The 24,956-nt window shown below is 39.9% G+C and overlaps 1 protein-coding gene across 1 annotated transcript; it reads right to left on the bottom strand.

The window, feature by feature from the left end:
- Positions 1-5,334: 5,334 nt before the first annotated feature.
- LOC103467431 (potassium voltage-gated channel subfamily A member 3) lies at positions 5,335-14,858 on the bottom strand. Its single transcript, XM_008413806.2, has 3 exons — positions 8,439-14,858; positions 6,563-6,633; positions 5,335-5,616 (listed from the first exon to the last, which is right to left on the bottom strand). The coding sequence occupies exon 1, from the start codon at positions 11,301-11,303 to the stop codon at positions 9,717-9,719; it is 1,587 nt and encodes a 528-aa protein (XP_008412028.1). The 5' UTR covers positions 11,304-14,858; the 3' UTR covers positions 5,335-5,616; positions 6,563-6,633; positions 8,439-9,716.
- Between the last annotated feature and the right edge of the window lie 10,098 nt (positions 14,859-24,956).

The raw sequence follows: 24,956 nt of genomic DNA, 5'->3' as shown, positions 1-24,956 counted from the left end.
AATTTTTGACTTTAGTCATAAGTTTTTGCCTATTTAGAAAAAAATATTATATATATATATATATATATATATATATATATATATATATATATATATATATATATATGTTTGTTAAAACTGTCATTATATTGTGACAGTATGGCATGAGAAATAATTTGTGAACAATCTATATCCTCTGCCTTCTCTCAGTAATATCTAGAAACAACTAATCAGAGACAGGAGAGTTTTAGTGCTGCCAATCACAATCTCATGTGGCTGCTCATCCCTATGCTTTGCTCCCGCTTCACAGACGAAGCTTCGCTTCTGCTCCACCCGCAGTGAACTCTCAGACCGAACATCTGCTTAGTATCTGGCATGAAACTGGAGTACATTTATCCTTCCTGTTTTCGGTGAATTGGGACTGAGAAAATATTTTCTATGCCTACGGAAAAAAAATTGATCAGAACAACGTTTTAAAGATACATTTTATTGCTTTCTTCAAAGTATTACGTCCAAATACACAAAGATCACTATGTTTTCATACAGTTTTGAAAGCTGATGAACAAGCTAACTTCTTAAACTTAACATAAATACTTTATATTTACATTAAAGCTGATCCCAACTTCCTAATGGCTTTGTTTTCAAACCTTCCTTTTTTTTGTCCTGCTACCTAAATTTCCCCTTCCTGTTCTCCTCAAGGGAACACCTATAAATAGAAACTGACCTTGGAAGTTCTTTACCTGCTGACTGCCTTCAGCTGGGATGATCATAACCTCTGCTTCCCTCAGAGGCATGTTTACTCTCAGATGAGAGTACGCTCAGACTGATTTGGTTTCAAATTCTCCAAAGAAGAAGAAGAATGTCATTTTACTATATCTAATTTGCTGATCTACAACCAATTTTCAAGTCATTCCCAGATTTACCTGATCAAGATTAATGGGTCCAACACATCAAGTGGCAATTAAAGGATGTCCAAGCAATTGTATTCTAAGGTGTAGAATGTTTAAACTTTATTCTGACAGCCATAATCAACACTCAGTTATCTGTGGCATGATGAGTGTGTGTGTGTTGTGTTTTTTTTTGTTTATGCCTCTTCTAGATACACTGTGTAAAAGACAGCATTCATCCTTAGGGAAGAATAAAGCTACTCCCATGAGGAATAAAAGACCAAAGGGACTGTTTGTGGAAAAAAAAAAATCCAAAACATAATTATGAAGAACAGTTACGTATAACCGCCTGATTGTATGAAGCGATGATTGAGGATTGTGACATCGTCAGCAGGACAGGAGTTTGCAGAAAATCAAATGGGAAAGGAGTGGATAGAAGAAAAATAAGTAGAGAAGGGTGAAGAGATAAAGGTCACGGTGACGGTGTGATGAGTCATTCAGTGGGGAGCACAGCAGCATCTTTCCCAACGTTACACTATCACCCTCTCCACCATCTGTCTACTTGCTATGACAGTAAAAACTGCCATGACTGGCAGCAGACCGCCGTTTTCCCATCACAGCAACAAAAATAAAAATACAACGTATGCCACTGAGAACTACAACTGAAATTGAGAGAAAATATGGAATTGAAATTGTGTAAGTGCATCTCTGAGGGTGTTGTATTCTACATTTTGTGTGTGGAGTATCTGTCAGGATTGCCTGGTTGCTGATCAACCAATGAGCTTCCAGAAGTAATTGGATTTTTGTGAAACCACTAGCAACAGCATCAACGTTCATGGCAACCTATTCTGGTCTCCACTGCCAAAGGCTGCTGAAGAGGAAAACACCACACACAAAGTCACTACAGCACTCTTGAAAAACCCCAATCTCTAAATAATTGTCTTGTATAATATTTGTGAAAAACTGAACATTTATGTCTTAATTTTACAATAGATTCTAAAGGTTTTAGGAAGGGGAGCACAATATGTATTTACAAATAATATTAGGAGCAATTTTTAATTTTTATAACTTTTTATGACAAAAGATCCCCATTCAGATGCATGCTCGGATTTATTGAATATAACCATAAATCTTTTTAATCCAATCATATAGACGTATTCAAAGTCAATAGATTCCATCAGCTGTGGTCAACTGGGGGCTTGAGAAGTCTAAGTAGACACACCACAAAACAACAAACCCAACTGTCCTCCACCCACAAGATGCTGATCCTTAAGTGCTTTCTATGTGAAAGAGACAGTAAAGTTTTCTTTGATGACTGCATCTACAAGAGAAACACATCCAAACATATAAATCTTGAGACGGGTAAAATCTATGTCATGAAAAACAAGTTTGTAACAACAAAGTTCATTTGTATGATTTGTCTAGAAGAGAGGGAGTTTTAAACATAGAGGCAGAGAAAATGAAGCTATTGGCAGCAATAGCTCAGCATACGTCCACATTCAGCTAAACAGAATTTCAGGACCAGACATAACTTCTATAGAAAGTGGCTCAGTGAGGACAAACAAATAAAAAATAGTACAGGTTATATTAAAGTCGCTACATTATTGTCCAAAACATCTACTATGATTAAATTTCCTCTCAGGGGAAGTGTATAGTGCAGAAACAGGAGAGAGGTGTGTTAAACTACAAATCCGTTTCCTAATCTGGATCCTGAGCTATCAATCTCTTTAGAGATTCCAAGAAGGAAGAGCTGTTCTGCCTAAACTGCAATGGATGCCATCTTTTTGGATCAGACTAGATTTTTCCATACATTTTTGCCAATTATCAATGTGGCGTGAACAATCTAATTTCCAAGCTTGGATTTTACTGACAAAATTTCTCTAGTATTACTTGTTTTACTGCCGTTAGTCTGACTCATCTGCTGTTCAAATAATATTTGCACTGTGACTTCCAATCTACACGTGGGACACCAGTCCTCTGTCAGAGACACAAATACTGTAACAGATGATTGTAAATATAACAAATGCATGACAAAGTTTCACAGCTCCCTCCCTTCTCAGAAGTTGTGCGGACATACAGTAAATGATCTGGCCGCTATTAAAAATCCAGACATTGGAAGTAGCTATATCTTCTGTCTACCTGCAGGGCTGAATCTTCCAGTCTCTTCATCTTACCAGCTGTCCTCCTTTGTTTCTATGGAGATATTGTGCTGCAAAGCCAAGGGTGTTTGTGAGCTTTTGTGACATCAGATGTATTGTAGTAACATCAGATGGAGCTGCATTGAATGAACATGCAAAAGGCAAAGTAACAGAAGCAGACAGACAAGGTTAGGAAAACCAAGAGAGAAACATGTGAGGTAACACTTTTCCAATATGCCTTATGAAAAAGCATAGTGGAAAGGAATCACTAGTAAAGTGGCAGGTTATTCAGTGAAGCACTAACTCATACCTGCTGTTATACAGCACGACAGTGCAACTGCTGTAAACCTTTGTGAGAATGTTAATATTTACCCCTTTGGCACAGACAGGATTTGAAGCTTTCCACTCTGCTCCGGCTCACTTCTGTTATCTTTACGGTCCAAACACGCTGCCAACACAGCAGGGAATCACCACGTCTTTTCCAAACCAAACATAAATCCCTGGAGCTTGTTCTGCTTTAGTTTAGTTTTTTGTTGTTGTTGTTTTTTTTTTTTTATGTCTGCCACAGTGCAGTACATCTTTTATTTTCTGTATGCCTTTCTTTCATTTCATTGATGTTTGCTGACTTTGTGTTCTCTAAACAGAGACTGGACCGGTTATGATCTAACAGGGAGCTTTCACTTGTTTTGACATCTGTTGTGTTGACGTGTTTCCCTGTGATCCAGAGACTATAGCTCACTACAAAAAAGCGTGAAACTCTGCTTGGTAACGTGAGGTAAATAGTGAGGTTCCCTGTGTGTTAAGGATCCCATTCAGTAGTGTATTCTTTTAACACAGAGATCTTCAATGACTACAAATATAACAAAGTACTGAAGAAGAGATTTCAATCGCAGGACTTTACAAAATACACTTTTTAAAAGCAAAAGGGGAAAACACGATTGCACATTCTGTGCATGGTTGATGACAACACAAGGGAAAACATGATCAAGCTGCATTCGAAGATGCTGGTGAACGACTGACCTTCGACACATTTAAAGAAGTCATTAAAAATAAAACAGAAACATCATACAACTGAACATACTCAGAGGAACTGATCAGATACCTTATGTGATGTCATCAGAGGCGTGTTCATGTAGAAAATTGTCTCAGGTAGGATAGATTTTAACCTGATCATGTAATGATTTACATTGAAAATTACAAAACAAACTGAAAATCTGACATCAAATCTTGTTTAATAGAGGACAAACTGTATTTAAAATGAATTTGACTAATTTTGACAAAAAAAAAAGTCTGGCTAGTAGCTTTAATGTTTTTTTTTTTTTTACACAAAATATCCAATCAATTCTAAAATTCAACCAAGTGTTTTTCTTACCATTAATCAAAACGCCTTCAAACATTTAGTCACTTGACCCTTTGATCTACTTTTAATTATGTTTATCGGCTGAAAGACATATGCTTGAGTTTTATCTGGGATTAATAAAGTATATTCATTCATTCATTTAAGATGAGGAACTAGATAGTATATTGTGTATATACTATCTGCACAATATACAGATAGTATACAGAATTTGTGCCATATTTTGTGCATATGGCACAAAACAAGAATAAAGCCTCAAATATTTTTCCCAGGCTCGAATTAGTTCTAGTATCTGTAAATAAGTGGAAACAGGTTGCAGCTCCTGTGAAAGAAAGACAGTACACCTCATAATCTCTTTATATGGGTCATGTTGAAGACGGTGCACAACAACGCAGAATAAATCCAGGCACACACAGCCTTCGACTGTCAATATTCTGCTCTATCCCAAATGGAAAAAAACAACAATAAAACAAAAAACAAAAAAAACAAAGTGCACTCTGGGATAGAGCCGAGACATGTAAACAAGTGTGTGTGTGTTTGTGTGTGCATGTCTAAAGTGTCTGTATCGACATGTGCCTATACGCATTTGTGTTGTTCTTTGTGAATACTTCAAAAGAATAGCAGCAACCAGCGCACATGAGAATGTGTCTGTTTCACATATTTAGCAATACAGAGCACACACATATAACAAAAGGCATATGGCTAACAGTCTTTGATTGGTATCACAGTTTCATATCAGTCAAATCACAGATGGACTCTTTTTTTTTTTTTTTTTTTTGCCGCTTCTTTTTTAAACTTGCTTTCAAATATTTCTTATTTTTTATTGTCCATGATTATTATCATCTTTTGGGGAAAAATAAATAAAAGACAAAGTAAAAAAAGAACATAAAAAAAATAAAAAAATCAAAGTCCCCGTAAAGTGAAAGGTGCTTTGCAAAAATGCTGGCAGATTGCTGTGCTTTACTATTGTATGCCATTTAGAAAATGTCCAGATGATTTTTTTTTTTTTTTTACATCTAAATGACCTTTGACCCTGCAAAGGTTCCATTCATGGAGTATCAAGTCCAAAATGTGTGCTACAAAATGTTCTGAGAACAGCCTTATGTGCCTGTTGATTATGCATTTTGGATTGAAAAGTGGGAGAATTACTAGTCACCAATTGGAGGGCACCCGTTGAAATTATGAAGGCAGGGGAAGTAGATCAGATCCACCGGGCCTATCCAGTCCAACAGAACCAGAACGAAGTCTTTGCATCCTGAGGAGAAAATTAGATTCACTCCAGGTTAGTGGATGACCTTAACCAATGGTTTACAATCCTGATCCCAGGGGCTCTGTGTTAGAAGAGTGTCTACTCCAACACACCTGATTCAAATAATTGCATTACCTCCGCTTCGTCCCATTGAGTGATGCAGTACCGTTTTTATCATCCATTCATTTAAGTCGGGTGAGTGGCAGAAGGGAAACTCATAAAACATGAGGGACAGTGAGGAAAAGTACAGAGAATCTCTGACCTAAACTATACTGTTTTAAATTTTACCTTAACCCTTTAATCCCAGATGTATTGTTTTTGACATTTCTGAGACCTCTTGCACAAAGTTCTCCCTTTCTTCTGAGACCTGTTGTGTGAAAGCCAGTTCTTCTCTTACTCCCTCTGGTGGATGATCTGAGTACTACAGGAAGCAAGTGCCAATTGCACCCTTTGTATAAAGTAACGATTTTATGGAGTGCAGCAATCATTTTTTAAATAGTTAGAAAATAACATGCAAAGCAACTAAATACGTAGCCAAGTGAACATTTAGTAGACTAAAAAAATGCCAAAATTAACTCAAATATCCACAAATTCTTTATTTTTAAAAGAAAGTGAAAATGTGTTTATCAGTTGGACTAATTTACATTTAAAATTACATTTTATGAGTCACTCTGTCAGTTGTTATAAGAGGATTTATTTGCACTATAATGAAAAATGTACAAAATACAGTCATATCTTTATTTAGACTTTTGTATTGCACTAAATATGTTTTTGATTATTCCTTGATGATTAAGCCAATGTGCAATTTATCAATGTAACACTGAAATAATTTCAATATTTGCTATATATGATTTAACAAAAGCTTTTTCTGAGAATTATTTTATGTGTCAAACTTTGTGGGGTCAGGCTAATTTAAAACACATAATGAATTATAATGTTTGTTTTTATTTACCTTCTAGGGAGGCAACTGAAATGAGATCATCAGGGGATCCAGGACGTCTGAGCAGAAACAAATTATTTCACCTGAGGGTTTGAGAAGAGACAGAAAGAAAAGGTGTCAGAACTGCAGAGTATGTCACTCTGATGGTCTCATTAACAAAGGAATCATCTTTCTTCCTCCTGTTTGGTCTTGCCATGCCAATGTCTACATTGGAAATGCTCTAAATTCAAATCAAGTTATGCAATTTTCATTTGATCTTTATTCATACGTGTTCAATTATTTATACAACACGTCAGTGACAATAGACCCGTTTTGATAAAACAAAAGAAAAACATGCAAACACAGTAATAACATAATTAATAATAAAAAAAGTCGCCTCAATTAATCACGTGAGCTAATAAGAAAAGCATGTCTCATAAAATTATTTCTCTTTTTGTCTTAATGGACGTTTTTAGTAATGGGATTGGGATGATATAAGTATCTAAGGACAAATTATCTGAATTCCCATAGTCTGTTTCCATTAATAGCTGCATTTTTACTGGTAGCTGTTCAGCTGAGGCACTGTTTTTTTTTTTTTTTCAAGAAACAAAGTAAAAGTATTTAATAGCATAAATACATAATGTGAACTGCAGCAATGAAAAAGAGAGGTAAGTCAAATATAGAAAATAAAGGGTAAACTCAAGTGACAGATAAAAACAGTAAGAATTAGAAAATCAGAAAAAAAGTAGAAGTGTGGGCTGTAAATCAACGGGAACCTCTCATAAAATCAGAAAGTACAAAATATTTACATAGAACCACTTAGTTCAATCTTCAAAGTATGATATGCACACCCTCATTATATTTAAAATGCCACAGATTGCACTATTTTTCATTAAACCTTTTCATCAAACTCTGTTGAACATGCTTAACATATATCAGCATATAATGTGGTATGACCATAACTTATGTCTAAAGACAAACGTGTAGCTTTATGGCATGTTTAAAATTAGCTGAAATACATCAACTCAACTTAATGTTTTTCTTCAAACGGTAATTAAGTCGAATGCGTAGACATTTGTGCATGAAAGCACTTATAAAGCCCCCAGAGGATAAGCCATCACAGAATATGATAATCCATATCACTGATGAAGAATGAACTGTTTTTTTGTTGTTGATTTTTTTTTTTTGCACTTTTTGTGTTTTATCCTAATGTTGGTGAACATCTGGAGAACACAGAGGTCCTGAAAGCAGGTGTGAGCCACATGGCTTGTTATAACCAAAAAGTGGCCACCAGGGGGCATAGCTTAGACGCGCTGATTTGGCATGCTGTTGCTGGTCCTACTGATTTTATATCCAAAGTCAAATGAAGGTGAAAGGCAACCTGGACACAAAGGAAGAACATTTTGCCCTTTGCACAATGTACACAGAGAAGCACACTCGCTGGAAGGCTGAACATGTGAAATATGCGCACCTGTAACTGATCAGGTGCCAGATTATTAGAATTATATACTTATAAAAAAATAAATAAATAAAAACTGTGATGGACTGGAAACCTTTCTGCCTCTTGTCAAATGACTGTTGGAAATAGACATCAGACACCTGAGAAACCTGCAAGGAAAAGCAGGTAAAGAGAATGGGTGGATTTATGGATGGATGGATGGATGGCTGGGAAGATGTTTCCCACAAAAAAAGAGATTTACTGATAAAAGCCATGAAACAATTCTAAAGGCTACAGCAACTTATTCTTTCATGTGTGAGGTAGCCCTGTGCACAATGATCGATGTTGACCTGCTTGTTTGAGTTTTTTTTTTTTTAATTTTTATGTCAAACCTTTGTCTGACTACACACAGATACAGAAATACTGTAAGACTTTTTCAGTATAAACAAAGGGATCACAGAGAGAGCTTACCATTTTTGTCAGTGGAGGAACAGCATCCTCCGATGGCCACCCGCAGTAGTGCACCCGGGACAGACGTGCAACGTATTCCCAGTCCATTCATAATTCTTCACACGCTGCCTCTTCCTTTCAGTCTCCCACCACAACACCGTCTTGAGTTGTGGCTCGTGATTGTTGACCAGTTCAGAGTGGCTGAGGTCTTCACTGATTTTTTTTTTTTTTTACATTTTTTATTTATTTTTGTACCGGCAGTCTTTAACAGTCGTTGAATCTTTTGGTCTGATTGATTAAGACACCGAAAAGACAAGCCACTCACACTAGAATCTCCAATATAGTTTTGAAACCATCTGGGAGGTTACTGTGGAAACAGTGATGCTATGGCAACGGTGACTTGGGGTGGGGGTTGGGGGGGAAGGGTTACCGAGGAAACACGCGTCACCATGGAGACTGCATCACAGCGGGCTCTATTTGAGGCTACCACAAGAGAAACGCGCCCCATCTTTGATCGGAGAACGCGCCCTATTTTGTCTCCCTCCTCACGTGTGTCTAGTATTTATAATGAGACCCTGACGACCGTCTTGACTCTGGTGGTTTACGTGGAGCTGCTTACGCATTAAATAGCCTATCAAGACAATTTATATCTATGGATTTTTTTTTCTTTTTTAAGACAGTAGTATTTAGACTAGACTTTGACGCACAATAAAGGTATACCACAAAACGGTTTATATGACATAGATATATATTATGCTGGATTACGTCATTCTGACATAATTTATGCTTGACCACACACAGAGGCTACACATATTTAAATGACTCCGAATATTGAACATATAGGCTATTACTGTCGAATCACGACTCTAGACGCACGATAACACCGTGTGAGCGTCCTTTGTCAGAAGCATCTACTTGTACTCGTCTTTCACAGTTATAAAGCTTCTATCTCTACCTGTTGTAATGTGCTTAACATACTGGCCACTGCACGGCGCACAGCAGGTTTGTTACCGCTCATTCATTTCAAGGTGGAGCTCATTCTCTTTTTGAAAGCAAGAATTGCTTAAATATATATATATAGATTTTAAAAAAAATCCAAATTGTTTGAATGGCGCACAAAGCATCTCTTTAAAACAGATGGTTTGTGCCCATTTTTATACCCCGCACCCCCTCCCCGCCCCCCTTTGCGCTCACTTTGTCTGCCGTTGCTTCCAAACGCTGCTGCATATATGTTTTGACTCATCACGTCATCCTGTGCCGTGCCCAGGGGTGCCCAGGGGTCATTTACTGTAAAGCTGGCTACACGTCGGTGAAGATCTTTTTGTTTATGTTGACACAGTTCTGAGAGTTGTTCTGAGCGGTGGTCGTGGTGGTCGGGAAGTTTGGCTGCTGCTTGAACGCACTGTTGATCCCGTGCTCCTCTATCACCATGTACTCGCTTTTACTGAGTGAGGAGGAAGACCGAGTCTTCCTCAGCTCCTCCGTGTCCGCCAGGGGTTGACAGCTCCCCACGTGCAGATACTGCGCCTGCTCCTCGCCGTCAGTCTCTCTGTGGTAGAAGTAGTTAAAGTTGGACACGATGACGGGCACGGGCAACGCTATAGTCAACACACCCGCGATCGCGCACAGGGACCCCACGATCTTGCCCCCGATCGTGACGGGGTGCATGTCCCCGTAACCCACGGTGGTCATGGTGACCACCGCCCACCAGAACGCGTCCGGGATGCTGTTGAACCCCGATTCCGGATCGTCTGCCTCAGCGAAGTAGACAGCGCTGGAGAAGAGGATGACCCCGATAAACAAGAAGAAGATGAGCAGCCCCAGTTCGCGCATGCTGGCCTTCAGAGTCTGCCCTAAAATCTGGAGGCCCTTAGAGTGCCGCGAAAGTTTAAAGATGCGAAACACCCGAACGAGCCTGATTACGCGCAGGATGGCCAGGGACATGGCCTGCTGTCCGTTCCCCTGCCTCTCTGCCAGCTCCGTGCCCAGGGTGATGAAGTAGGGAATGATGGCAACGATGTCAATGATGTTCATAATGTTTTTGGAGAACGTGGCTTTACTCGGGCACGCAAAGAAGCGCACCAGCAGCTCGAATGAAAACCAGATGATGCATAGCGTCTCCACCACGAAGAAGGGGTCTGAGAAGGGGCTAATGAAATAGGGCAGCGTGCCATTTATCAGAGGCGCAATGGTGATCGGGTCCCTGTTCTCGTCCCTGAACTCCGGAAGCGTCTCTAAGCAGAAGATGACAATGGAGATGAGAATGACCAAGACAGACACTATCGCGATTCCCCGGGCGGGACCCGAGCTCTCTGGATACTCAAAAAGCAGCCACACCTGCCTTTGAAACTCATTATCAGGCAGCGGCCGCTCCTCCTCCTTAATAAAGCCCTCGTCCTCTCTGAACTTCTCCATAGCCTCCTCGCCCAGCTCGTAGAAGCGGATCTCCTCAGAAAAAATGTCAATGGGCACGTTAACAGGTCTCCTGATGCGCCCGCCTGATTGGTAGTAATAAAGGATGGCATCGAAGCTGGGTCGGTTCCGATCAAAAAAGTATTCGTTCCTGAGGGGGTCGAAGTATCTCATTCTCTTCTTGGGATCCCCCAGCAGCGTCTCTGGGAACTGTGACAGCGTCTTCAGCTGCGTCTCGAAGCGCAACCCTGAGATGTTGATGACCACCCGCTCGCAGCACTCGTGGTCCGGCTCGTATCGGTCCAGAGAGTGGTGGCCCGGCAAAGCCGCCGACTCCTCCAGCATGTTGTCACACGCCACGACCGTCATCACGTCGGCCTCTGTCTCGGTGTAGCCGTGGTTCACCAGGTTGTCGCCTCTGGTTTTGGTTGCGCTCGGCGGGGGTGATTGCAGGAGACTGAGGTGGTCGTCCATGCGCGGCTGAAGTCGCGTGCAGGGGCGGACGCCTCGCCCCCTCCGCGGACCCCGGTCAACCACAGCCGCCGCCACAGCCTCGGTTCTTCCACGTCTCTTTCTCTCTCTCGCTCCTCATGCGCCTCACTTTCGCTCTTCTACTGTTGCCGTTCCCGCCCACGGGAGAGAGATCTGGATTTATCAACAGGCGATCCACCCGCCTACGGCGCGCCGCTGATTGCTTTATTTTTCCAATAGTCCGCCAATAGCAGGACGCACCGATACAGGAGACACAACAGACGGACGTCATTCAGTACTTTAGCTTGGGCGTGCCACAGCCTCCCTCTGCCCCCATCCCCACATTGTGCTCACACACACGCGCGCACACACACGAGCTTACACTCTCATTTTAAACAAGGTCATTCCTCACAGACAGGACCGTTTCAATTAGGCTGCTTATAAATATATCAGAGCCCATTTATTCTTGAAGTAAAAAAAAAAAAGAAAAAAAAAAGTCTGTTCTCAATTTCCGTCACCTTAGGTTACTTCTTAAATTCAAAAGCAACAAAACTGCATATACAAGTATTTGCAAGGTGTCGTGTGTCTTGTTGTATATCACTTTGTGGCCTTAAATGCGATCTATAAAAATGAAATGACATTGTTATGTTTTACAGACAATACAAAAAACTGTAACTTTAACCTTATTTTAACTTCTTACTCTGCTTACAGCATAGGATAAGTGGTATGGATGTAAACTGATCCACTTCACTGCAGGTTAGCTCAAAATTGTTGATACTTCTGGCTGATTAAGATTTAAGAGTTTAAAATTGAACCAAGAAGTTCAAGAAATGACCCTGGTTCCTATAGATATAATCAACAAGTGGCTGGGCCACTCCAAAACATAAACATCCCTTACACTCAGAAGCAAAATGTTGGTAAAATTAAAAGATTTGTTTATTTAGAAAACTCTCTAGTTATTGTGCTAAAGGCTTAGGCTACTGATAACTTTTTTCTCATTTCCTTCTTGCATCATTCTCCAGTTTGCACTACTTGCCATTATAACAGCTGTGAACTTTGTTTTCTCTCACTTATTTTTCTCTGTACAGGAGCTACACCTGGTCTGGCATATCACTCTTCTTCCATTTCCCTTTCATGAATTTAAGTAATAATCCTAAATCATTTAATCTGTTATTTTTTTGTTTTCTTTTTTTCTCCTCTGTCTTCTCAAAACCCCAGTCAGTCTTGGCAGATGACCTCAACCCATTCGTGTTGAGCAAGGTTCTCCTGGCGGTTTCTTCCTGCTAAAGGGAAGTTTTTCCTCTCTGCTGTTGTTACATGCATGCTTGGCATGAGTGATTACTGTTAAGTCATTAATAAAACCCAAATAATTTTCTGCTGTCACAATGAGCTTATCCAAGATGATTGAATGCTACAAGTCAATGTCTTGACACAGTCTGTTGGGCTTTCTAAGACAGAAACTTTTGAAAAACTCCTTTGAATAAAACTACTTTAATTAACTGAGGTTCTGTTGCTCTATAATAATAGGATTTATTATAATATATGCATGATTGAATTTAATATATTTTTTAAAGTGCCTTGAGACAGCATTTATTGTGAATTGGTGCTTTATAAGTAAGTAAATTGAGCTGAAATGAATTCAGACTGTTTGACTAATCAATGTAGTTTGATTTTTATTTGCACATTTAGTTTGCCAGGTTTTAATTTGCTTTATTTAATTCAGATAATATTTATTGTGAATTTTTTGGGAGGTTTTGTATAAACATTACTGTTAGGGACAGTGGCTTGCTGTTTGATTCTCTATTTAGCAATTTGTTTTTCATCCACCAGCTGTGTTAAGAAAAAGAAAGAAAAAAAACAACCCAAAGGAACCCCTCATTGTTTAACAGTCTTTATTTTTTGTGGACACATGAGGTCATATGCAGTCTGTTCGGTCGTGTTAAAAGATATCAGCTTTACTATCTGCATGACGCAGGCAAATTTCAGGAAATGGCACAGACTTTTTCATTCCTGCTAAAGAACAGAACACCCACAAATCACAAATGATTCTCTTCCAATAATACCACTGGCTGATTTAGAGGCATCAACATGCACTGTATGCATGTTTGACAATGCATACAGTGTCAAACATGCATATGTTTGTTTCTGTGTCATGTGCACAGAGAGAAAACTAAATAAAAGCATGACGGCTGACAGCTAACTGAGCTGAATCTGTTCAGTACAGAAAACACCAAACGGACGAGGCACTTTGCCAGTTGTTGTGTTGGCTCTTCTGATGTCTTTTACATATGGAGCTGACCTTGCAGATGTGTCCAGCCTTTTTATTTATTAATTTTTTTACCTTCACTTTCTTAGGTTCATTACATGCTAGCACACAGGAATGCCCTTTGACAAGAAGTGGAAGGAACAAAGCACAAAAGGGAGGAAAGGGGAAAAAAAAGATAACCAATTGTGAGAGATGATTGTGCTTGTGGCCTAACAACAGCTGCTTCCTCAAGATTAAATTATAGTGAATGATAAATGACTGAACTAATCTATCGGTGTAGGCAATCTGTGCCAACACCTAGTCACTTCAGCCACGCTAATAATTTGCAGTATAAATGTTCAAGCCACTGTTCATCCATATGTGAAGGAGCTTTGATTTATGTGTTACAAAGTAAATATATAGAGGAAAAGATGTAATTTAATAAAAAAAAACATAATTGTGCAAAGGTGATGTAGGGTATGCCATTTTTGGTTTTCAAGATTCTATGTAGATCAGAAGCTTTGATACAAAGTTCCTGGGCAGGAACGTCATTGGAATTTGTGCTTTTAATAATGACATGATGGTCTAATTTTCAAACAAGGCAGAAAAACTGTAGGGATTTTAAAAAAAAGAAGAAAAGATTATGAACACATGTTTGTTTTTATGTGAATTGCTTCACATAAAATCAATGATCATCATCGTTGTCCTGTTGGAACATCTAATAATGTCCAGGTTCCAGTCATCAAACTTGAACTCTTGCTAAGAAGAAAGGAAATTGGTAAGAATCCTCAGAAGGAGCCATCAAAGGTCAAACCTCTCATCTTCCCAGTGAAAAGTGAAAACCAACATAAGAGGCCTCTGTACCAAAGCTGATACTTTTAACATCCTCCACTTGGACAAGACAAATGTTTTGAGAGGACAAGCGTCAAGAGTTGGAGAAGGCAGATATTTGGTATTTAGTCAGAACGATAAGGGTGTTTCAAGGAGTCAATGAGAAGCTTTCAGACTGAGGCTCTAAACACACACCTACTGCATATTGCTTGTGAGAACCATAATCTCAGTGTTTTTCATGAAGGCTCTTTTATCAATGAGATACTTCAACTTATTTTTTTTCTCCATACACTGTTATCTTTGAGTTATGTCCAGGGATCTTCAGTTGTTTTTGTGGAAGAACACAGCAGTCTTTTAACACAGAGAGTGTGCCATATGAGGACACATTTGCCAGCCTTGGAATCCCAAGACTGATGGCAGAGTTTATGTCCTGAGCTGTTTGTTTTGATGTACTGGCTCTCTCTTACACACACACACACACACGCCCACACACACACACGCACACACGCACATGCACGCACGCACATGCGCACACACACACACACACACACACACACACACACACACACACACACACNCACACACACACACACACACACACACACACACACACACACACACACACACACACACACACACACACACCATTTCAGCTTTATGGTGACTCCCCTGTGCAACTGTGCAGCAACCTGATTTTGGATCATAAGGATGAAACTGGTGATTACACTGCTCTTTTTATTGTTCTCTGTTTTAGCTATATTTACTTGACTTATTCTTTCTTTAGAACGTTAGCTTAGTAAATATTTTAAAACTTTACAATCTGTTACACCTGGGTTTTTATGACAATGACATTGAATAACCATTTATTCTAGAACTTAATTACTATCCAAGGAATTAATCAAATGTAATTGCAAATGGGTAAAACTTTGGACCTCCTCAAATTATGGATGTTTTTTTTTCTCTTTACTTTCACTGTAAATGTGCAGACAAGAACAATATCTTATTCCTGCTTCAACTTTTTAGAATTTGAAACTTTGTGTGTTTTAAAGATCAGTACAACTTTTATTCCTCCTTCACAGTAGGAGTGATTTTAATGGATGCATGTAGCTATGGCACACTCAGTTTAGACCCTGTTTTCTTATTGAGGCCACATTGCACAAAAAAAGGGCCAATCAGTCTACAGGGACAAAGCTCTGGGACAGCCAAAGGGCCTTCTTATGTGGTTTCCTCCCTCCATGTTAAATATAGGTCCACTCTAGCTCCCTGATTAACCTACAAAATGAGGCTACCTTTCACAGAGCACTTGAACGCATCCAAAGTGGAGTGTAGCAGACTGAGAGACAGTGAAACAGAGTCGAGAAGCAGACGAAATCGGGCCATTTGCAGAAGGAAATGCTTTGCTGGCTGAGCTTGTGAACATCTGGTGACACTTGAGGAACCAGACTGGTTTGGATCATCTTTTTATGAATTCACAGTAGCATACACTTGAAAGACTTCTCGGGAAAGGATGACAAAGAGGTCTTCTGTAGAAATTGTACACTCAGTTTAAGTTTCCACCAGTAAACGATTTCAATTCATTGGAATTTTACCAGAAATACAGTAATTAACCCTTTTCTCTTTTTCATATTTTAGTAATACTGCTACTGACATCAGGAAACATAATTTAATAAAATTATAATAAAAACATTTGATGGAGTTTCTGGTTTCTGGAAACATGGCGGTGGCAGCATCTTGCTTGGGAGATCCTGATGCATATGGGTAAAGTGGTCAGAGTTGATGGGAAGAGGGATCAAGAGCAACATTGTAAGAAAACATTTCAGAGGCTGCAGAATGCTGTGATGGAGGTTCACCCATCCAACTGGACTTTGGTCAGCTGGGGCTTTTGTAAATGTTCTATATAAATAAACTTTGACTTGATTTGAGTTAAACCACCACAGCTAAAATACGGGAGGTTTAGTTAAAGGTATATTCTTGTGTCAGAATGTTCTAGATCTAAGTCTAGATGAGGATCTGTGGCAATTCTGTATTTAATAATCGCAAAAAAAAAAAAAATATGGCAAAATAATTTATTCTCTACATGCACAAAGCTGGTAGAGACATGATCCAAAAGACTTGCAGTTGTGGCAGTAAAGTCACAACAAAAAGTGATTCTATGAAGCGTTGACTCAATTTCAAATTGATTGATATTTTTCTGTCCAATTTTTACCGTCTTACTTTACAGTTATATAAGGATAGATTTACCACATAACATCCCCCTAAAATAAAGTAAAAGTTGGGATTGTGAAGATTTGAGCACTATAAATTTCTCTTTCATGTAGGAGTACATCTTTTCCCCAAATTACTCGTCTTTGTTTAAATTAGAAACAGGCACAATCTGAAACTCCTTCAGCCGCTGCTTTCTACTACTGCTACTCAGCTTTTGCATCTTTCTCTCCAGGCCCACATCCTGTTCTTTACCACATGTCCATAAACAGCAAGTGCACATAAGCGCTGCCAAAGAATATTTGCAAGTGAAGAGTAGGGTTGTGGAGATAGAGCACTTGCATGTGTGAGTAAATTTATTTAAACATTCAAATTAGCATAACTAGTAACACATGATGGCTGGCGTGCAGCTGCACATGACGGAGGATCATGGGAGGTAGATAGGAGCAGAAGCACCGAATGAAAGAGGACAGGGGCCATCTGTAGAAAAAAGCTTGACTGGCCAGGAGCCATGTCAGGGCAGACTGTAACCCCAGCAACAGAGAGAGAAATGTGGGAGAAAGGGTAAGCATGGAGGAGGAACATTGTAAAATTTCAGCTGGTCAAGACACTGTGTACTTGATGGAACTTAATGGACTTTTTTCCATGGTGTTTAGAGAAAAGGATATAAATAAATCTCAAGCACTTGCATAAAGCGTGTGTGTGTGTGTGTGTGTGTGTGTGTGTGTGTGTGTGTGTGTGTGTGTGTNTGTGTGTGTGTGTGTGTGTGTGTGTGTGTGTGTGTGTGTGTGTGTGTGTGTGTGTGTGTGTGTGTGCGTTTGTGTGCGTGTGTGTGTATGCGCCCACACATGGTTGGTCAAATACTGGCTGGAGGTGGAAATGGGGAGGAGGTGGGTTGAAGCACAGCTGAAGAGGGTGTATCTGTGGTTGCTTCGCCTTTTGAAGGGGCTCTTGCCAGGCGATTGGATCGAGGTAGAAAGGTGGTGCGTCCTGATTGGCTCGGGTGAAGGCGTGGATGCCGGAAGAGTCTTACAGGTTGAATTTCCGCCTAGGGCTTCATAACAGTAAAGTCTTAGAGAGTCATGGGATTATTTATTATGCTGCAGTAGTAAAACCAGGATATTCCCTGTTTTCCAGTCATGAATTATGTTTTAAAACACAATAGACAGCAAAAAGAAAAAAAAATGAGTTGAGAAGAAAAGTTCACAGAGGCTGATTATTAAAAATGATACTCCTCATCTTGAAACACTGGAGGCAATGCAGGATTTATATGGTTACATCCTGCCACACCCTGCTGAGGATTCAAACCAGGAAGATGTGCATGCTTCCAATAAGTATGTCATGTTGTTAACTTAACTTAAAACAATGGACATTTATAAAACAAAATAACTTTATAAACCGATGAAGTCCAGTCTCTCTGCTTCTGCAGAATGTTTCATTAAATTAGAGACGATTCTCATTTGTGGATTGTGAACCCACTTCATGAATAAATCCACGCTGGACCAGGAGGCAGCAACAGTTTAGCTAAAGAGCAGCTACGCATTTAAACCTGGTTCAAAGTTATGCTACATGACCTTTGCATGATTATATCACAGCACTTAACATGGGGAAAAGTGAAAACCTCAAATTGTGAAGCCACACAGTACACAGTAAAATCTGCTTGGACTCTGAGTTTTGTACATCCAGATATTGTGACAAGAGAGCATAGCTGCAAAAAGTTGAGAGAGATGACCTACCCCGCTGGCCACCCATCCACCTAGTTTGAGAGGCAATAAGTCATTATGAGTGAGACACACACACACACACGCACACACACCTACACACACACACAGATAATTACTTTGTGCCTGGAGCTCCTTGGTGGACTACCTGACCTCAGCTTACATCCTCTTTAAAGTGGCACATCCCTCATGAAGTGGGTCAGCGTGTCTTTGCTTCCTTTTTATTTTGCTGTCTCACATCCACTTCATCTAACGTTCTGCCATATTTTTCTTATAATCACAATAAGTAAATGATTAGCCCAAGTGAAATGTTGTTTCGTAAGCGGGTGCGTAGAGAATGTAATACAACACAAAATTTCTGAATTGTTCATTTCTATGAAAGCAAGGTCGCACAAGCAAAATCAGACTCATGCAAGTTAAGCACCCTTCTCATTGAAACACCCGTCTCTATGTTTCAATATTTATTCATGTCTCTTCCTGTTGACTGCTTCCTGCTTGAATAAATCATTGCTGAACGTTTCTTTTTGTGAAATACAATACACAAATGCATAAGCATTTGTTAAATGCTCAATATGAGGGGTTGTTGCAAAGTTAAAGGGGCAGTATCATGTAAAATCTACTTTTTGGACGTTTACATCATGTTATAAGGTTTTTCCCTCATCAAAAACATACCTGGCGGGTTGTGTTGATTCTTTCGTGCATGTTTGAGGAATTCTTTAATCTCCCATGGTAACCATTGAGCTGTGCAAAAAGCCCAGGGGAACCGAACACCGCCTCCAAGATGCAGAGCACCGTCTGACACTGACCCCTCAGCTCCCTAAGTCAGCAACCGCAGACTAGCCAGCAGCAATTAGCAAACACCTGGTGGAAATGCACATCTGCTGAGCTAATTGCAGGAGCTACTGCTGTGTACTATGTACTATGACAATAAAAACATTGTTAAAAGGTTAACAGAGGAGCGCTGTTGAGTCAAATTTCAAAATGTGTCATTGATTTTGACTGATTAAGACTTACTGAATTGACTATGCATTTCTGTATATTTGCCTTGAAGTGACTTTTGCTGTGAAATGAATTTGTTCAATAATCTGAATTGTACTGACGTGAGGTTATCATATACAAAAAACAGTGTGGCATCTAGATTTGCATATTTCCAATAAAGGTGTATAGATTGAAACTCTCCCAAATGTCACTTGACACTAAATAAAAAAAATGAATATGGATCTATTTTCATCAATCCTTCCTTGTATTATCTTAGCATTGCTACCTTGTTTCTGTTTGTATTTTCTTCTGCTTTTCCAAGTCTACAGGTCATTGTTTATTCATTTTCACACTTACTCAGAGTTAATTAATTACTCCCTCAGTGTAAATATACCTCCAGGTTGTTCTTGATCAGATTCACATTGATCCTCGTCTCCTTGTTTGTGCAGTCTCCTCCAGTTCATGCTCAGGAAGGTTTTGTTTACCCTACCATTGCCGTTTTGTTACTTTTGCTTAATGAGGTTTGCCTTAAACCACTTCCCTGCTTCCCGGTTCACTGATTAGGCACTTCTTCTTTTCAACAATAGGCTGTGATGCATTGTAAAGGACAATGCTACATTTTTTGTGCAGATGTTTTCATTTTATGTAGATCATTACCTCTTGATCACATTTATTAATGTAGAAAAAAAAACGTTTTTTTTTAAGTTGTAAAAATGTCATGAATTATGTTTGCAGTGGAGTCAAATGCAAAGAAATGTTGTTTTAATGAACACAAACCAGGAAGCAGATAACTTGGAAAGAGGCTGACAAAAAACAAGAGGACCTGATAAGTGACTTGCTAAAATAATCAGACTAAAGAACGATAAAGCTAAACCCAAAGTCCATAACAGCATAAAGTAAATTTCATCCAGTCTATTTCTCCTTTATTTAAAGGGTCCCTTATATTTCTGTCACACGACCAACAACTGCCATATCTGAAACCAAACTGTCTTTAAATAAAAACCATAGTGTTCTGCAGTCACTATTCACATTCGTCTTCCAAAAGTTGAATGCATGTTAGAAATGTTTAAACTGCAAGCTGATCACAGTTACATTATTTTACCTCCAGCTATTTCTGTGACACTACAATAGGAAACATTTAGACGAATAAGTAATTTTTGACTTCAATGTAGAATCATATTTCTCACAGTAAGTTAAGAGGAAAGTTTATGTGTGTTAGTATTAAAGAGACCATTTTGCTGATCTGTTAATGTGCTGATAAGACATTTTGGTTGCATGACCTAAGTGACTGTGTGTGCATGATATTTCTTTAACAGCCGTCTTCTCCAGCCTCTCAATCATCCCACTCATCTTTTTTAATCCCCAATCACTGTCATCTCTCAAAGGTGTCGCCTTGATAAATAATTCAGCACTGGCATTTAGGAGTCTGCCCTTATGAACAGAGAACACACACATTTAAAAGCCGATATCACACGTCTGGCCTCAATGTACTTTTCTGCCTGAGCAGAAACGATGGAACCGTGAGGTTTCTACGTGTGTCTAGATGAAAAACATGCTCAACAAAAGCAGAAAGCAGAAACGCCTTGTGAACAACAAGTGAGCTCAAAAAGCCACCACAAATGAAGGATTTCCCCTCTCAGCTGCAGCTGAATGAATAAAAGAGTGAGACATAATACAAGCTTTCAGGCAGCAGTAAATATAACTAAGGAATTATTTTTAATGACATAATAAGAAAAAAAAACAACAAAGATGCTGCTATGGAACATATTGAAAGGAACAACATGATTGTTGTAAATGCAACACTGCACGATGATAAGTAAAAGACAGCACAAACATACGACTGAGAACAAAGTAAACAAAGGAGTATTTATATTGAAGGAGGATCAGCAAACAAAGGTAAGTCATGGGAAGAAAACAAATCCAAAACGAACAAAAGAAGAAGAAAAATTAGAACTCAAAACTAAAGGTATGAACAGAACATGTCATAAGACCTGGCACGGCACAACAAATACTCTGAATTTTGACGAATATTAAAGCAAAGTAAGGCAGACCCAAACGTGTAGTGAGGGTCTGCTGGGAACGTCTGGCGGAGTCCCCTGTGAGACGGAGCTTCAACTCTCATCTCTGGCAGAACTTTGAACACGTTTCGGGGTAGGTGGGGGACATTGAGTCTGAGTGGACCATGTTCCGTACCACCATTGCCGAGGCGGCTTATCGGAGCTGCGGCCGCAAGGTTGTTGGTGCCTGTTGCGGCGGCAACCCTCGAACCTGTTGGTGGACACCTTCGGTGAGGGATGCTGTCAAGCTGAAGAAGGAGTCCTATCGGGCCTTTTTGGCCTGTGGGACTCCAGAAGCAGCTGATGGGTACCGGCAGGTACCCATCAGCTGCAATTAAAGGCGATTCTGGTCCACCATCCGGCATCTCAGGAGGGGGAAGCAGTGAAGCACCAACACTGTTTGTAGTGGGGATGGTGTGCTGCTGACCTCAACTCGGGGGACGCTGTGGGCCGGTGGGCAGAATACTTCAAAGACCTCCTCAATCCCACCAACATGCCTTCTGTTGAGAAAGCTGAGCATGGGGACTCTGGGTTGGGCTCTCCAATCTCTAGAGACGAGGTCGCCGAGGTGGTCAAAAAGCTGCTTGGTGGCAGGGCCCCGGGAGTGGATGAGATCCGCCCGGAGTTCCTTAAGGCTCTGGATGTTGCAGGGTTGTGTTGGCTCACACGACTTTGCAATATCGCATGGACATGGGGGCAGTTCCCCTGGATTGGCAGACTGGGGTGGTGGTCCCTCTGTTTAAAAAGGGGGACTGGAGGGTGTGCTCCAATTACAGGGATATAGACCTTACCTTCCTGGTAAGGTCTATTCAGGGGTCCTGGAGAGGAGGGTCCGTCGGATAGTCGAACCTCGGATTCAGGAAGAGCAGTGTGGTTTTCGTCCWGGTCGTGGRACACTGGACCAGCTCTACACCCKCAGCAGGGTCCTGGAGGGTGCATGGGAGTTCGCCCAACCAGTCTACATGTGYTTTGTGGACTTGGAGAAGGCGTTCGACCGTGTCCCTCGGGAGGCCTTGTGGGGGGTACTCCGGGAGTATGGGGTACCGGGCCCTTTGATACGGGCTGTCAGGTCCCTGTATGACCGGTGTCAGAGTCTGGTCCGCATTGCCGKCAGTWAGTCGGGCTCGTTTCCAGTGAGAGTTGGACTCCGCCAAGGCTGCTCTTTGTCACCGATTCTGTTCATTACTTTTATGGACAGAATTTCTGAACAGCTACTGCCCCCGCGACCTGACCCCGGATAAGCGGAAGAAAATGGATGGATGGATGGATGGATGGATGGATGGATGGATGGATGGATGGNGATGGATGGATGGATGGATGGATGGATGGATGGATGGATGGATGGATGGATGGATGGATGGATGGATGGATGGATGGATGGATGGATGGATGGATAGATGGATTAAAGCAAAGTAGTTTACAACTAGTTTATGGTACATTCATATTTGTGTAACTGTAAATAGCCAGTTGAGTAAAAGATTACTTTTTTTTTCCTTTGGCACACATCCCAGATCTTCATTACCAGATAAAAGCATTACATCTTTTTTTTCTACTACATTATTTGAGTTGTTTTTCTTTGATTTCCCTCTTCTTTTCTTCTCTTCTTACACTGATATTAACATCAAAGATAACTTACAGAACCATTTTAGTAGAAATTCTGCCATGTGCTAATATTTAATTATATTTCATGTATGTTAAAGTGACCACTGGAGCAAGGCATCACAATGGATAAAGCATGTTGCATAATGGATGGATGGATACAGTATGTTAAAGAATCACATTACCACGATGAAAGAATGATATAAATCAATCATCTCAAATTTTTAAAGTCAGGGAATTGTCAATGATCACATAAGAATCACATACTCAGACCTATGATATCCTGTTAAACTCACTTCTCACACTTGTACTCCAACATATATGTTACTTTGCTACAAATCCACTGTTTTTGCACAATTTTACCTGACAATTTGTTTTCTTCAGTATGGGAAGCCTTATTTTTATATCTTCTTGTCACCTTGCATTTTAATTCCCTCTTCCACCAGGCACATTGTGTGACTTTGAGTCTGTTCCTGGTAATTAGATGCACAAGCTGTCTGCTGCCAGTTGTGGAGTTCAGCACGATGAAAGAAGTAACCCAATTTTTTCCACCACTTCAGATAGAAAAACCTTGAGATCCTATTATCCCCTGTGAATAAAGACACAGAAACATCTAAAAGAGATATAAAAACACACAAAGTATTCAATCCCCTAAAGCCTCTTAACATTCGTATCTCATTATAACCAAAAATCTGTAACGGGTTTTACTGGGATTTTAGAAACCAACACTAAGGAGAGAAAATGGTTTTGCTGGAAGAAACACTATATGAACACATTTAATATTAATCTATCTTTCTCTCTGTATGACAAGGTTTTATTTAGATCATATCCCTTTAACTCCTGTAAATCAAACCCAGTCCATCTGAATGCCTTCAGAAGTCACCACATAGAGTCCACCTGTATGTAATTTAAATACAGCTGTTCCGCCATGCCTCTGAGGTTAGTCAAAAAAACAACAAAAATAAAAACAACAGTGAGCTAATAGCATCACTGACATGAAAAGAATCATTGGGATTGAATTGAATTTTGACCAAGGAACACACCAGAAAGGTCAGGCAGATGTTCACCTTCCAACAAAAACCCAAAACGCACAGCTTAAATTAAATGGTTCAGACCAAAGAATACACATGTGTTCAAATGGTCTAATTAAAGTCCAGGCCTAAATGCAATTGCAAATCCACGGCCAGATTGAAATTGTTGATGTTCATAAATGTTCTCCTTCCAATCTGACCAAGGTCAAGCTGTTTTGCAAAGAACAAGCGCTTTGTTATTTTTAAAAGTGCAAAGCTGGAAGAGGCACACACCAGAAGATTAAGATGTAATTGAAGTAAAAGTGGCTGTACAGTGTATTTTCTCAGGATGGGCCGAAAATAAATGCACACCACATGTTCCCAAATTTGATTTATGAAATAAAATCTCTGCATAATTTTCCTTCCTGCTATACTGTGCATCCCACTCAGTTTTTCACTTAAATCCCAATAAAATTCATTTAGTTTGGAGTCACAATGTATAGAATACGTATAAAAATTCAAAGACTATGAATGCCAATTGCCAGGCGATGTATTAGTAATCAAATGACTAATCCCTCCTGGAATGTGGAAACTGTGAGCCCATGCCAATGACGATGACTCAAACACGCTCTTTTAGATTACTTAGTGTTTTAAAAGAAGGAACATCTGTGCCTTTCTATCACCTCTGGTATGACACACTTCAGAGCTTTTGGAAGTCAATGCTGTTCAGCTATGCAGAAGAGAAGTTGTTCAGAGTACAAACGTACTGTCAGCACAACAGCGTTTTGTTCCAACTTCACCTTTACAAGAGGGCAAAGGGCTAATAGCACTGAGACTGTGAAGGACCTGAGCAACTGCAGGAATCAGGGCAAATAAAAACTATCCCAGAAATAGCCAGACACACAAATACCAGATGCACTGCAAGGAGCTACCCTCAATTTTCACAAACCCACTTTGACAGTTGACTTCCTCAGACATCCAGCAGATGTAAGACAGTGTGAATTGAATTTATA

This window comes from Poecilia reticulata, linkage group LG7 (assembly GCF_000633615.1).
Source record: "Poecilia reticulata strain Guanapo linkage group LG7, Guppy_female_1.0+MT, whole genome shotgun sequence".
In the NCBI taxonomy this organism is placed as follows: Eukaryota; Metazoa; Chordata; class Actinopteri; order Cyprinodontiformes; family Poeciliidae; genus Poecilia; species Poecilia reticulata.
This window is presented reverse-complemented; position numbering and strand designations above follow the sequence as displayed.

What these genes read in the sequence shown, in the direction of transcription:
- LOC103467431 (XM_008413806.2), bottom strand. Translation starts at nt 11,303, where the DNA reads ATGGACGACCACCTCAGTCTCCTGCAATCACCCCCGCCGAGCGCAACC.